Source organism: Choloepus didactylus, chromosome 22 (genome assembly GCF_015220235.1).
Source record: "Choloepus didactylus isolate mChoDid1 chromosome 22, mChoDid1.pri, whole genome shotgun sequence".
NCBI classification, from domain to species: domain Eukaryota; kingdom Metazoa; phylum Chordata; class Mammalia; order Pilosa; family Megalonychidae; genus Choloepus; species Choloepus didactylus.
In genome coordinates this window covers 2941640-2956756 of record NC_051328.1, presented here as the reverse complement: position 1 = coordinate 2956756, position 15117 = coordinate 2941640, and the positions used below count along the sequence as shown (strand labels likewise).

The 15117-nt window shown below is 39.0% G+C and overlaps 1 protein-coding gene and 1 pseudogene across 10 annotated transcripts in view; both read right to left on the bottom strand.

Annotated features, from left to right (window-relative positions):
• The window catches only part of PHKB (phosphorylase kinase regulatory subunit beta), a 276301-nt gene that overhangs the window by 53681 nt on the left and 207503 nt on the right, over positions 1–15117 (bottom strand). For all 10 annotated transcript variants that reach the window (XR_005213751.1, XM_037815495.1, XM_037815494.1 and 7 more), the window contains 4 exons: positions 9892–9975; positions 9312–9416; positions 8497–8579; positions 8193–8283 (listed from right to left, as the gene is read on the bottom strand). Coding sequence is in view for 9 of the 10 variants with exons in the window: in XM_037815495.1 (XP_037671423.1) it covers positions 8193–8283; positions 8497–8579; positions 9312–9416; positions 9892–9975 (363 nt within the window). In the remaining variant the exon portion in view is untranslated. The remainder of the gene's footprint in view (positions 1–8192; positions 8284–8496; positions 8580–9311; positions 9417–9891; positions 9976–15117) is intronic.
• On the bottom strand, positions 10988–12831 carry LOC119518405 (annotated as a pseudogene).

Sequence of the window (15117 nt, the reverse complement as noted above, 5' to 3'; positions counted from 1 at the left end):
GTCCTACAACCTCATTATGGGATATGTATTTGGAAGATTTGAGAGCAGAGACATGAATGGACACTTGCACACTGGTGTTTATGGAGGCAGGACTCATGATTTGCAATGAGTGGAGGTGGCCTAAGGGTACACTGACTGAGGAACAGAATGGCGAACTGTGGTGTATGTATACAATGGAATATTGAGCAACAACGAGAAGGAGTGAAGCTGTGAGACATGAAACGAGGCGAATGGATCCTATAGACAGCATACTGAGTGAAGTACGCCAGAAACAAAGGCAAACACCATAATGCCTCACCAGTATGGACTAACTACAATGTGTAAACTCAGAATTGAATCTTAGTGCACAGCCATTGTAATGGTCCCTAGATTGTAAGCTCTTACAGTCAAATCTATTCCTGAATTATAATGGCTATCTCCAAACTCTGAGACGTTGATCCCTTAATGCATAATCTGACTGGTCTCTGGAACACTGAGTATCTGTGTTACACCTGAAACTCAGAGCTAGAGTTTGGCAGATATGAATATCAGTGTTAACGCATACAGCAACTGTTTAAAAAAAAAAAAAAAAAAAAGCTGAAATAGAGCCCAGACTTCAATTAGAGATATGAATAAAGCAGATCTGGTTAAGACTAGAGCAAATCGGGCCAAAGGGTAAAGGTTGAAACTGATTGTGTTCAAACTTCAGCTCCCATGTGAGACCAAGGGAAGAGATGTTTATTTAGCGTAGGATCTATATTTTTGAAACAATATAACTTCTACAGTCAGTTTGTTCAAACACTACAATTACCTGGTACTTTGAATAGGAAGTGAACTATGGTAGGTCTGTATAGATTAAAACCAAACAGCAACACATCCTAACATACTTTGAGTGGAGAATAAAAATATATATTTGGGGCCCCCCTGAAGAGCTGGGGAGAATACAGAGATGTTGGACTTCCTCACCTGGATTGTTGCTGATGTTCTCACAAACACTGGAGACTCACAGCTTGATGTGCTGAGCCCTCTTGTCTTGGGGCTGCCCCTATGAACTTGGTGCTGCCAAAAGAGGCTAAACCTGCTTATAATTGTGCCCAAGAGTCTCCCCGAGTGTCTCTTTTTTGCTCAGTTGTGGCCCTCTCTCTCTAACTAAGCCATCTTGGCAGGTGATCTTGCTGCCCTCCCCTCTACGTGGCTGACTTCTGGGGATGAATCTGGACCTGGCATCGTGGGACTGAGAACACCTTCTTGACCAAAAGGGGGATACGAAATGAAACAAAATAAAGCTTCAGTGGCTGAGAGATTTCAAAAGGAGTCAAGAGGTCACTCCGGTGGACATTCTTATGCGCTATACAGACAACTTTTCAGGTTTTAATATATTGGAATAGCTAGAAGTAAATACCTGAAACTACCAAACTCCAACCCAGTAGCCTTGACTTTTGAAGACGATTGTATAACAATGTAGCTTACAAGGGGTGACAGTGTGATTGTGAAAACCCTGTGGATTGCACTCCCTTTATCCAGTGTATGTATGGATGAGCAGAAAAATGTGGATGAAACCTAAACGAAAAATAGGGTGGGATGGGGGGTGGTGTGTGTGATTTGGGTGTTCTTATTTATTTTTATTTTGTATTCTGATTCTGATTCTTTCTGGTGTAAGGAAAACATTCAAAAATAGATTGGGGTGATGAACATACAACTATAGTACAGTACTGTGAACAGTTGATTGTACACCATGGATGATTGTATGGTATGTGAATATATCTCAATAAAACTGAATTTAAAAAAAAGTATTAAAAGAAATCAAATGTGTGATTACTTGTATACCAATGCTTATAGAATTTTTAAGTTATTTATGGAACTGGTGATTGCTCCTTAATCGAGTATTTAACCAAGCTGTCTATTGCTGGTAGTGTGATTTCATTTTCAAATTATGAACTCACATTTGATGAAACGCAACTTAAGATTTAAATGAAAATAAATTATTTTGAATCACTCATAAAGCACTATCTCTCATCATATAGTGTGGTATGTATAATTAAAATTGGTATTTCTGAAAAGTTTAAGAAAAATATTTAGACTCGTAGCACTAGCAGAGACATTGCATATAACCTATTTAAGATTTTTAGTAACTTTTATAGTGTTTCAATAATACTGGCTCAGAAATTATAATGTATACTTTATATTTTATTTCCCATATGCCAATGATTTAGCCTTTTGGCACTGAATCTTTTTAAGAGCAAGGTGGTTGCCCTGTGTAGCTGGTTTCCTTAAAAACTATTTTTAGTTCTATGATCATTTCCTGTGAAAAGTATTTTTGACCTTCTAAACCTAAATTTTCAGATTACTGCACCAAGTAGAAAGAGAACAGCTTTCCTTAGACAGAAAGAGAGTGAGAGCTTTTTCAAGTACTTTCTCATCGCTTTCTTATTTGTAAAAATGCATTACAGTGTCCTATTAAGTCTGAAAATAGTTTCTGGCCTCCATCATTTTTTGTAGTGAAACATTTGATTCAAACAAAAACAAAAACAAAAACTCTGATCCATTTATTATGGCAAATGGGTATAGCTTTCCTGTTTTCTTCTTTTTCATGCTTAAGCACAGATTTTTAGAAGCACATATTGAAAAGTCACTTAGAAGTTTTGTCTACATGTCATCTAAGCCACCATTCAATAGGATCCAACAAATGTAATGAAATTGTATCTAGGCCAAATTCCAGATGAATATTTCTCTCTCTCTTTTCCCTTCCATTTTAACCAAACTGTTTTCCTCTCATATAAAACCAATCTTTCCTATTATGCCATGCTACCTATGCCAAATGGGTATCTCTCTATCCCAAAACAGAAAACGCCAATACCCCTTTCCTTTCTGTTTATGCATTTAATTTCTTGGCAAATACTTTGATTTTCATCAATACACTATCAGAACCTGGTAATTCCAAATTACAGGAGGACATATTATTTTAGAGTATTTATATTATGGGTATACAAAAGCACATCAAAAATTGGCTTTCCGAATTAGAACAGTATCAAGTCTTGACTGCCAAAAAAACACACAAAATACACTTATACATTCATTCAGATGAAAATCAGAATAATCTTCACTTGACACTAACTGGTTAGATCTTAAACACATGGCACCATGAGGAAAACGGGGGGACCAGGCTATGCCCACTTGATGAAGTGGGGTTCAGGGCAGTCCAAAGGCCTCTGTGCACCATGATTTCACAAAGAGAACATGCAAATGCTCCTAGAAACATAGAGAAGCCATCTCAACATTTATTATTAATACACAGTGACTCTCTGACAATACCTGTCACCTAATATAGATGCACAGGGACTTTTAACTCACCCTAGATATTTTTAAATTGTTTACAAATAAATAGTTTTGCAAAAAAAAAAAAAATAGTTTTAAGTGTCTTGCATTAATTTGATAACAAGTTTAAAACTCTATAATAGTTCTTAACCCAAACAGCTTATAGTGAACACTTAAATTATATTATTACAGTACTCTCCATATTCCATCTTATTAGGTGAAAACATCAGCAAAGGAAAGAGGAGTCTTCCTAACGAGCTTCAATCAACATTCCACTAAAATTAAGTACCTTTCCCCTTTTAAGTCAAAATACCAGGACACCATGATAAATATGGCATGTGCCTTTCTTGGTAATATCTCAGTTCTGACCCTAAAAAGCAAACAGAGAAACGATCGAGGATACAGATATGTTTGAATGACAAAGCCATTAGCTTTTTTTTTTTTAATTTTTTTTTATTTTGAAATAAATTCAAAGTTATAGGAACAGTTGCAAAAACAATACTAACCCCATACAAAGAATTCCATCATACCCTGACCCCCTTCCCCCGATAGCTCAATCCACCAACTTTAACATGCTGTCACATCGCTATTTCTTTCCCTCCCTCCCTATCTATCATCCATCATCTATTGCTCTGTCTTCTGAACATATGAGAGCTAGCTGCACACATCCTCGAACATACACTATAATTCCTGTATACACTTCCCGTGAACAAGAACATTCTTTTATGCAATCCCATTAAGCACAGCTAAGAAGTACAACAGGTTCAACAATGATACAAAGCTTACATTCTATATTTCCTTTACCTTATGTCTCAACTGTGTCCCTTTGAGCCACCTGTCCTCTATCCTCTAATTCCATCCAAGTTCATCCTTGGCATTCAATCATCTATTAAGACTGCCCTTTTTTTTTTTTTTTTTTTTTTTTTTAGTTGTGGGAACATATATACAGCCTAAATCTTCCCATTCCACCCCCTCCCTAGCCTTCCATTAGTGGGATTAATCACCTTTAGAATGTTGTAATGCTCTTTCCCACCATCCATTACTAGAAATTTCCCTTCACCTCAAACAGCAACCCTACATTCATTTCTTAACTCCCCATTGCCCATTCCCCCATTTCTCTTAACCCATACTCTACTTTTCAACTCTATGGTCATATCCTCTGATAATTTCTTTGTGTTTACTGTGGGGCTTAAAATTAACCTCTTATATCCATAACAATCTTGTTTTTCTTTGATACCACCTTCACTTCAATAGGACACATAAACTATGTTCCTATACTCCTCCATTCCCCTACCTTTATATAGTTGTCTAAAATTACATATTTTACATTGAGTTCAAAACCACTGATTTGTCATTAGGTTTTGTGTAATTTATATCATGTAGGACGTAAATAGTGGAGTTATAGTTCAAAAATTATTGACTTCTATTTGTATTCCACTGTGGTTGAAGAATGTGCTTTGAGTATGTTCAATTTTTTTTTTTTTTTTTTTTTTAATTTCTTGAGGCTTGTTTTATGTCCCAGCTTATGGTCCCTTCTGGAGAAAGATCCATGATCACTAGAGAAAAATGAGTGTCCTGGTGCTTTGGGATGTAAGGTACTATATATTTCTGTTAAAATTCTCTATATCTCTTTCTTCTTTCTGTTGTTTCTCTGTTGGCAGGGTTCCCTTTAGAATCTGAAGTAGGGCAGGTCTTTTATTAGCAAACTCTCTCAGCATTTGTTTGTCTGTGAAAAATTTAAGCGCTACCTCGAATTTGAAGGAGAGTTTTGCTGGATAAAGTATTCTTGGTTGGAAATTTTTCTCTCTCAGTATTTTAAATATGTCATGCCACTGCCTCCTCGCCTCCATAGTGGCCACTGAGTAGTCACAACTTAGTCTTATGTTGTTTCCTTTGTATGTGGTGAATTGCTTTTCTCTTGCTGCTTTGAGAACTTGCTCCTTCTCTTCAGTATTTGAGAGTCTGATCAGAATACGTCTTGGAGTGGGTTTATTTGGATTTATTCTATTTGGAGTTCGCTGGGCATTTATGCTTTGTGTAGTTATATTGTGTAGAAGGTTTGGGAAGTTTTCCCCAACAATTTCTTTGAATACTCTTTCTAGACCTTTACCCTTCTCTTCCCCTTCTGGGACACCAATGAGTCTTACGTTTGGATGTATTATTTTATCTATCGTTTCCCTGAGATCCATTTCGATTTTTTTAAATTTTTTTCTCCATTCTTTCTATTGTTCTTTCATTTTCTGTTCTGTGGACTTCTAGGACACTGAGATGTTGTTCAGCTTCCTCTAGTCTTGTATTGTGAATATCCAGAGTCCTTTTAATTTGGCCAACAGTTTCTTCTATTTCCATAGGATCTTCTATTTTTTAATTTAGCCGTGCAATGTCTTCTTTATGCTCTTCTAGGGTCTTCTTTATGTCACTTATATCCTGGGCCATGGTCTTCTTGATGTCCTTTAAATCCTTTGCCATGTTTTCATTCCTCGATTGTAGTTCTTTGATTAATTGTGCGAGGTACTGTGTCTCTTCTGATAACTTGGTTTGTGTGTTTGGAGTTGGATTCTCCATATCATCTGGTTTTATCATATGCATTGAGATTTTCTGTTGTTTTTGGCCTCTTGGCATTTGCTCTGCTTGACAGGGTTCTTTTAATTTGTTAAAAAAAAAAAAAAAAAAAAAAAGCCTATCTAATTTTTCAGAAACACTGTTTGGTGACATACACTTTCTCTAACTAACCAGCAGATGGCGTCTGTGAGTCACCTATAACTCTCAAGTCAGTTCTCCACCTTGTCCCCACGTTATATGGGGAAACGATTCTTGTGGGGTCCAGCCGGAGAACTCAGCCTGGGTGTGTTGCTGGAGCCGTCTGCCCTGAATGCGGGGCGCTTGTACGGGTGGTCAGGGAGGAAGGACAGCCTCAATATTCAAATCCCCCCGGTTCCTGGAGATTCAAGGCTGCCACAAGAGTCCAAGCCTTCATTTCATTTCAGCCCCAGCCGCTCTCTCTCGATGTCCCACAAACCACCGGACTTGGCGTAGTGTCTCTGGGATCTCCGAGAAGGTCCCCCCGCCCAGTCGCGATCCTCCAGGACCTCTGCTGAGGTAATGCTGTGCTATGTCATCAGCGCACGCTGTCCCTCAAGGGAAGCCCCGGGCCGCCAGGCCGAGCCGGCTCTCTTTCAGCCTTATGCAAAAATGGCCGAACGGGGTGACTCCACACCCTCCTCCTCGCACAGTTCCTCCTTCCCAGCTCTGGGACAACTGGCGGGGCTCTGGGCTGTGGGCACGGCCCCAGGCAGGAGTTTATCCAGCCCTCCCGGGAGGGAGCTGCTAGCTGCAGGGATTCTTTCGGCTTCTGGCTCTCCACTCCGTTCCCCCGGCCCCAGGGATATCTGCAGCGGGCTATCTTCCAGGCCAGACACTGAGAGGACGGCCCAGCCCCCTCTTGCTGTGTTTTACTGCGTGTTTCCCATGATCACACCTGCAGCTGCTCCTGGCTTTTCCCCTTTTATCTTTTTTTTTTTTTTTTTTTTATTAAAAGAGCCCGTTGGTCTCTGGACGCCAAACCCTGGTTTCCCCGGATCGCCGCATAGCTGCGGGACTTTCAGCCAGCTTACTCACTTGTTTCAGAACGCAGACTCTCAGTTTCACCAAGTATACAGCCCCTGGGAACTAGCAGATCTCGTCCAGATGGCACATCGCTGTAACTGGCATTCTGGGTCACTCTCTGGTCCTTATCTAGTGTTTCCCATGGAGGTGTTTCTTAGACCTGCCTCACCTAGCCACCATCTTCCAGGTTCTCCCAAAGCCATTAGCTTTTACCTAAGATGTTTATTTTTGAGTTTTGGGGGCCGAGACAGGCAAAGTGACCAAAAAAGAAGGAAGAAACACCTCCAAGTGCAAGCCTCATCTGAGATGGGAACATTTTCCTTTAAAGCTGTGTAACCGGAATCATTTTTCTGCAAGGGCAATCCAAAATACTACATAGTAGTATTGTGCAATGAATAAACACTCTGCATTTCAAAATAACTGAAAACTATTGGCAATAACCCCATTTATTTTTTTTTAAAAGGGAAATTACAAGTGCTGGCAAGGATGAGGAGAAATAGGAACCTTCTTCTTTCTTATTTAACACTGAATACCCGTAACACAAAATCCTGTGGGATGAACACACTTTTTATAGGAAATAAGACATGGAATTCCATGATGGACTACAGTCTGAGTAGTTTATGTAAAGGGTCACAAAAGAATGCTAAAGATGATTAAGTGTCATTTTTGGCCTGGGTGATTCAATAGAGCTGGGCCTTGACATGTTTAAAAGAAGGAAAGATACTCCAAGCAGAGGGAATGGCATGAGCAAGAGGTACAGAAGCCCCACAAAGTTCAGAACACAGTAATTAAATTGTATTGGCGGAAACACAAAAAGTGCTTAGCAGGAAATAATCATGGACAGAGCAACTGTTTTGGCTAACAGAGAACCACAGAAGGCTTTTGTAATTTAGGATCTGAGAAGATAATGTTGTGAATTTCTGAATGGAAGAATCTCCAGATTGGATGTTACTGTGGAGTAGGGAAAAGAGCACTAGAACAGGAGTCAGCCAACTTCACACAGCAAAATTATACAGCAAGTTACTTCACCATTCTGGACCCCTGCTTCCTCAGATGCAAAAAAGAGGATAGAGACAAACTACTAAATTCTAACATTTTGATTAGGAAACCGTTAAAATTGTTGAAGCACCAGATTACAAGGACTTAAACTGAGATGGTGAGAAAAAGAATAGGAAGGTAGGTATAGAATACAATCTTAAGACAAAAACCTTTAACAAAACATATTTTAAGAAACATAGCTGTATCTGTGTATTGTCTTAAAAACAGCAGCACACTGAAATTCAGAAGATTACCTGCAGACGATCAACATGAACTTTGACTCCTCCAACCATTCCTTTTTTAAAGGCTGCCAGCATATCTAATATGGGATTGAACCGGCTACCTCTGAAAAACATAAATAGATAAACAAAATATGCATATTAAAAATGGAGTGAGACTTTAGTGATCTAATATTGACTAAGTGCCCTTTACATATGCAGGGTACTCTGCCACATATTAAAAGGGACAACAAAAAAGCACAAGGAGGTCCTGTTCCCAAAGTGTTCACAGTGTAAATGGTGGTGGGATATGTGCACCTCACTCCTATTGACAACCTACCTTATATTGTCTTCCCGGATAAGAACTAGGAAAAGTGGACGTCCATGCATTTTCCAGTATTGCTTAATGAACTGTAGGGCATTCTATCAAAATATAAAAACAAGGTAAGATGTAAGGCACAGAATGTGAGCTCATCAAGATACTTAACCATTAGTGACAAAGAGCCAAGAAAAGTTTTATGTATCAAGACACATTCACAATCAAACCCTGTATAAAGTAGACGATTTAGGAAATGAAATGTTCTAAAGGGGTGCTTGGGTGCGTAAGCTGAAACCATTTTGATTTCAAACTTTGTTCTTAAATAGCAACTACCATTTAAGTACAAAATTTAATTACCATTAAAAATATAAAAATTAGAATTGATTTTTAATTCTGAATAAACAAATAAAATAATAGCTTATGAAATCTATATAATATTAAGAAAGTTTTAAAGTTTCTTGATTGTTTAAGGCCTTAAAAAATTTTTGTTGCCTAATAAATATAGCTCAAGAATGGACCCACAGGGAAATACCAGTCCCAGGCTTATCATTTAGAAGATTAATTCTCACTTCACACTACTGTGGATTTATATTAGTGCGGGAAGAAGATATTGGACTGGATCTATACAGAGCAGTGTGTGGTCATTGCTTATTTGACCAAGTTTCTATCACCACCACCACCACCACAATCATCATCTTCTTCATCATTATCATATCAAAGATGTACATAATACTTAGTCAGAGTCATAGTCTCCCAGGAGCACTCAGTTTAATAACATGATAAAATCAGTGGAAAGAAAGTCATCCCATTTCAATAAAAAGACATTAAGAGAATACCTTTATGTCATCTATCAGCAGTAAAACATCTTGAGACATGTAGAAATCACTCAGGTCAAATATGATGGGATAACAAACGACAGTCTTTCCTAAAATGCGGTAAATCTGTAAGGGATGATACCAAAAAAAAAAATAAATAAATACAAAACATATCAAAGGCAAAGGTATAATATTGTAAGTCCTAATAAATGTTACAATTGATTTTTAATTCTGAATAAGCAGATAAAATAATAGCTTGTGAAATCCACATAATATTAAGAAATTTTAAAGTTTCCTGATTGTCAGTACACTAATAAACAAGTAGTCCCCCTCCAATGTGATGGAAAACATCTGTTTTTGAATAAATATTGTCATAATCAGGTATTTTACAAAGCTTAGAAATAATATAGAAGTAAATTGCCTAAAAGATGTGTGCTATATGTTGCAAAACAAATAGTAAGATTTACTTGCAGAAAATAATAATTCAGATAATTAGCCCAAGTATGTAATAAAATGTGAGAATGGATGTATTGCAGGTGGTGCATCTGAGCATATGGTATTATAATCTGATAACCACTGTAGGAGGAAACTTCATGAGCACCTTTGATGTACCAAGGCAGCCAATGGGCCTGTCTGGTCTTCCGGAGAGTCCTAACTTTTCATTGATACCCAAGTAGAAATAAGCCTGTAAGACAAAATTTGTAAATCCAAGTTAGGAAGAATCCATGCTTATCCTTTTTGCCCTTTTCTTCCCCTCTGGCTATTGCCCTGCTAATTTGTGATTTTCCTAGAGAAAAGAGGTCAGCAAAACCTTATTCAATGGACATGTAGAAAACAAGCTAGCCAATTATGTCATGTTAGATCTTGGGACTGAGTGATTTGAGAGCAACACTTGCTGATCCACTAACATTCTAGAATAAGAAACTATTTTTATGTTGTCCTAAATATATAATTTGCATGGCTCGGATTCATAAAAGAACACACAGGAGACAAATGTTTCCTTTACGATAACAAATCTGGCTACTTCAAAGTTTTAAAAAACAGAGCCACGTATCTCCTACTAGATTCCTACCTTCAAGTATTTCCCATCAAAACTGAAATGCGTCTTTATGATTTTTCTGATTATATGAACTTAATGAAAAATTCAAACCATATGTCAAAAATGAGTGGCACTGTATATGTTCAAAACCCCTTAGGCAACAACTGCTTCATTATGGTGTATGTTGAAGGGTGTAATTTATTGTGTGATTCCCTAAGAAAGACCAAAAATATAGACAGGTTATAGATTTTAAAAGTACATAGATATTGGTTTTTCTATTTCTGCAAAGTAAGCTGTTGGGATTTTAATTGGTATTGCATTGAACCTATAAATCAGTCTAGGTAGAATTGACATGTTAACTATATTTAGTGTTCCAATCCATGAACATGGTATGTTCTTTTCTTAGATCCTGTTCGATTTCTTTTAGCAGTTTCTTATAGTTTTCTCTGTATAAGTCTTTTGTGGCCTTGGTTAAGTTTATTCCAAAATACTTGATTCTTTTGGTTGCTATTACAAATGGAATTTTCTTCTTGATTTCTTCCTCTTATTGCACATTACTTGTGTACAGGAACACTACAGAATTTGCATGTTGATCTTGTAGCCTGCCACTTTGCTGTTTTCATTGACAAGTTCTAGTAGCTTTGCTGCAGATTTTTCTGGATATTCTAGGCATAGAATCATGTCATCTGCAAACTGTGAAAGTTTTACTTCTTCCTCTCCAATTTGGATGCCTTTTATTTCTTTTTCTTCTTGCCTAATTGCTCTAGCTAAAACTGCCAGCACAAGATCTTCAAGATATTGTAGGGCAAGATCTTTAAGATATTATAAGGCAGTATCTTTTTTTTTTTTTTAATGGTTGTCCCATAAAACTTTATTTCCCAAAACAGGCAGTGAGCCAGATAAGGTCTGTGGGCCCACTGGCCAACTTCCTCTGTCTCCTGACAAATGAACATAGAATCTGGTACAGATGAGTTATAAAAATACCTGCAGAATAAGTGAACAAATATGTGATCAAATAAATGACTGAATCTTTGAGACAGATAAATACCTGTGTGGGCCATAAGACTGGTCAGCATGAGCTCAGAAGTTGAGGCACCAAAAGACAGGGACTTCCCCACTTTAATTTCCGTTGCCCCAACAATGGTCTAACAAGGGTATGCAGTCTGAAGATATATTATTTGGCATCTCAGGAAACCAACCCAAGAGAGGGAAGATACTATCCTCTACTGACTCACCAGCCTGCCTCAGTTGACAGCTTAGCAATAGATTCAATCTGCGACAATGCCCAGGAAATGGCTGGAAGTAACAGTACAAGGACTCGGAATTACTTTACCAGAAGAAAACATCTCAGGAGCCACACTGGCAGCAGAGGTAAATCCAGTAAATCCAGTGACTGACCCACAGACCGTCCACAGTAGAGAGGTGCTGCAGCAGGGCCTGTGCCTGCTCCCTGTGCCCACAGCCATGTTCTGGGAAAGAGCCCAGAGGAAGTCCAGGCCATGCTTGCAGAGGAACTGCTCCAAGCTGACCCCAAGGAAGGACTCATGATACAAACTGCTGCTTCTTCAAATGGGACACCCTCAGGAGCTCCTGCTTGCTCCCCGATGGGATGACAGCTCCTAGGTACGCAGGATCAAGAGCAAAGATGGGAGAGCAGAGAAAGTGCCGCATCACGTGTACTCCCCACAGATTGCGATGATCACTTTCTGCTTTGGCTTCCTGTCCTTGTTGCCCTGGGCCTCAATCTGCCGCATGACATCCAGGCCTTCAGTGACCTCCCCAAACACCACGTGCTTGCCATCAAGCCAATCCGTCTTGTCACATGTCAGGAAGAACTGGGAGCTGTTGGTGTTTGGGCCAGAGTTGGCCATGGAGAGGAGGCCTGATTCTGTGTGTTTGAGGATAAAGTTTTCATCATCAAACTTCTTCCCATAGATGGACTTGCCCCCAGTGCCGCTGTGGTTTGTGTAATCACTGCCCTGGCACGTGAACTGGGGGATGATGTGGTGGAAGCTGCTTCCCTTGAAGCCAAAGCCCTTTTCGTGGAAGCACAGGCAATGGAAATTCTCTGCTGTCATGGGAACGATGTCTGAACGTAGAAGCATCTGGATGCAGCCAGCTGGCTTGTTTCCAATCTTGATGTCCATGTACACCTGAGGACTTGACCGGGACTTTTTGGCTGTGGGCTCTACCTCCTGGGTTTCTGCTTTAGGAGGCGCTGGCCCTTCTTCCTCCTTATTCTCTTCAAGAGTCTTCCCAGGAAACTTCTTCAGCTAGTCATCATCTTCCCAAACTGGTCTGGAAGAGCCTTCCTTAATTCTCATTGGTTTGGCCAAATTCACACGAATCGTCCATCCAAAGAGCTCAGATTCATTCATGTTGTTGCTAGCTGCTGCAGCATCCTCTGCCAACTCAAATTCAACAAAAGCAAATACTCGGTGCTTTGTCATCCACCTCCTCTGCCAGCCCACCCATGTACAGCAAACGTTTGGTAGTGGCCATCTTGCTCCCATGCTCTCTGTAAGGCAATATCTTACAGATCTTGTGACAGGAGGTGGTTTCCTAGACCTTACACCCAAAGCGCAAGCAACCAGAGAACAAACAGACAAATAGGATCTCCTAAAAATAAAACATTCTTGTACATCAAGAAACTTTGTCAGAAAAGTAAAAATGCAGCCTACGCAATGGGAGATGATATTTGGAAACCACATGTCAGATAAGGGTTTAATATCCCAAATATAGAAAGGGATCCTACAACTCAACAACAGAAAGACAAACAACCCAATTAAAAAATGGGCAAAAGACACGGACAAACACTTTTCTGAAGAGGAAATACAAATGGCTCAAAAACATATGAAAAAATGCTCAACTTCACTGGTTATTAGGGAAATGCAAACCAAAACCACAATGAGATATCATCTCATACCTACCAGAATGGCCATTATCCAAAAAACAGAAAATTACAAGTGCTAGAAAGGATGTGGAGAAAGAGGCACACTTATTCACTGTTGGTGGGAATGCAGAATGGTACAACCCCTCTGGAAGACAGTGTGGCAGTTCCTCAGGAAGCTAACTATAGATTTGCCACATGACCCAGCTTTTCCATTACTAGGTATATACTCAGAGAAACAGAAAGTTAAGACAGGAACAGACATTTGTGAACCGATGTTTATCACGGCATTATTCATGATTGCCAAGAGATGGAAACAGCCCAAATGTCCATCAACAAATGAGTGGATTTACAAATGATGGACTACTACAAAGTCATGGAATATATAATAATGTGGATGAACTTTGAGGACATTATGCTGAGTGAAGTTAGCCAGAAACAAAAGGAGAAATACGGTATGGTCTCACTAATATGAACTAACATTAATGAGCAAACTTTGAGAGTTAAAAGCTAATAACACAGGCTATCAGGAGATAGAAAGAGGGTAGAGATCAGGCATTTGATGCTGAAGGACTATAGAATGTTCAATAGGATTGACTGTATAGATACAGAAATAGCATAATACTGAGTGATGGTAGCACAATATTGTGAGTACACGGAACAAAATGTCTGTAGTAAAGCTGAAAGAGGAGGGTTAGGGGCATGTGTAACACCAGAGGTAAAGACAGACAATAAAGTCTGGGACTGTATAAATTAGCAAAAAATGGAGTGGTCAATGATTGTGACTAAATGTACAAATATAAAAATGTTCTTGCATGTGGGAGAACAAATGAATGTCAACCATGCAGACTGTTAAAAAGGTAAAGGTATGGGGGAAAAATATAATCAAAGCAAACTGGAGCCTATGGTCAACAGTAACACTGTAATATGCTTCCATTAAACGTAACAAAGGCAATATACCAAAGCTGAATGTGTAAGAGAGGGGGGTATAAAGGAGGGATATGGGATTCTTGGTAGTGGTGGTATTGTCTAATCTCACTATTATAGTGTATTGTATATTTTATTTTTCTTTTTATTATTTATTATTCTTAAAAAAAACTTTTTTCATAGTAATCAATATATTCAAGTGCTGAATGTGGTGTGAAATGTACAACTATATGATGATACCATGAACAACTGATTGTACACTGTGGATAATTGTATGCTATGTGAATATATATCTATAAAATTGTAGGGAAAAATATAAATAGGGATAAAAGTGCTGGAGAAAACATGGAGAGACGGATGTACCTATTTACTGTTAGTGAGGAGGCAGAATGGTGTAGCCTTTCTGGAAGACAGTGTGGTGGTTCCACAAGAAGCTAAGTATGTGGGTGCCGTAAGGTCCTGCAGCCTCATTATGGGGTATAGGCTTGGAAGATCTGAGAGCAGGGACATGAATGGCCATTTGCACACTGGTGTTTATGGAGGCAGTATTCATGATCTGCAATGGGTGGAGGTGGCCTAAGGGTACACTGACTGAGTAACCTAATAGTGAACTGTGGTGTATGCATGTAATGGAATATTGAGCAACTGCCAGAAGCAGTGAAGCTGTGAGATAAGCAATGATGTGAAAAGATTCCGTAGACAGCATTTTGAGTGAAGTACGCCAGAAACAAAGGCAAACATTATGTTTCACCAATAAGGACTAACTACAATGTATGGGCTCAGAATTGAATCTTAGAGGATGGCATATCAGGGGAACGCTTATTGTAATGGTTTCTAGATTGTCAGCTCTTATAGCAGTTACATCTATGACTGAATTAGAATGGCTGTCTCCAAATTCTGACATGCTGATCCCTTTGGGTATATGCTGATTGGTCTCTGGAACTTCGGGTATCTGTGTGACACCTGAAACT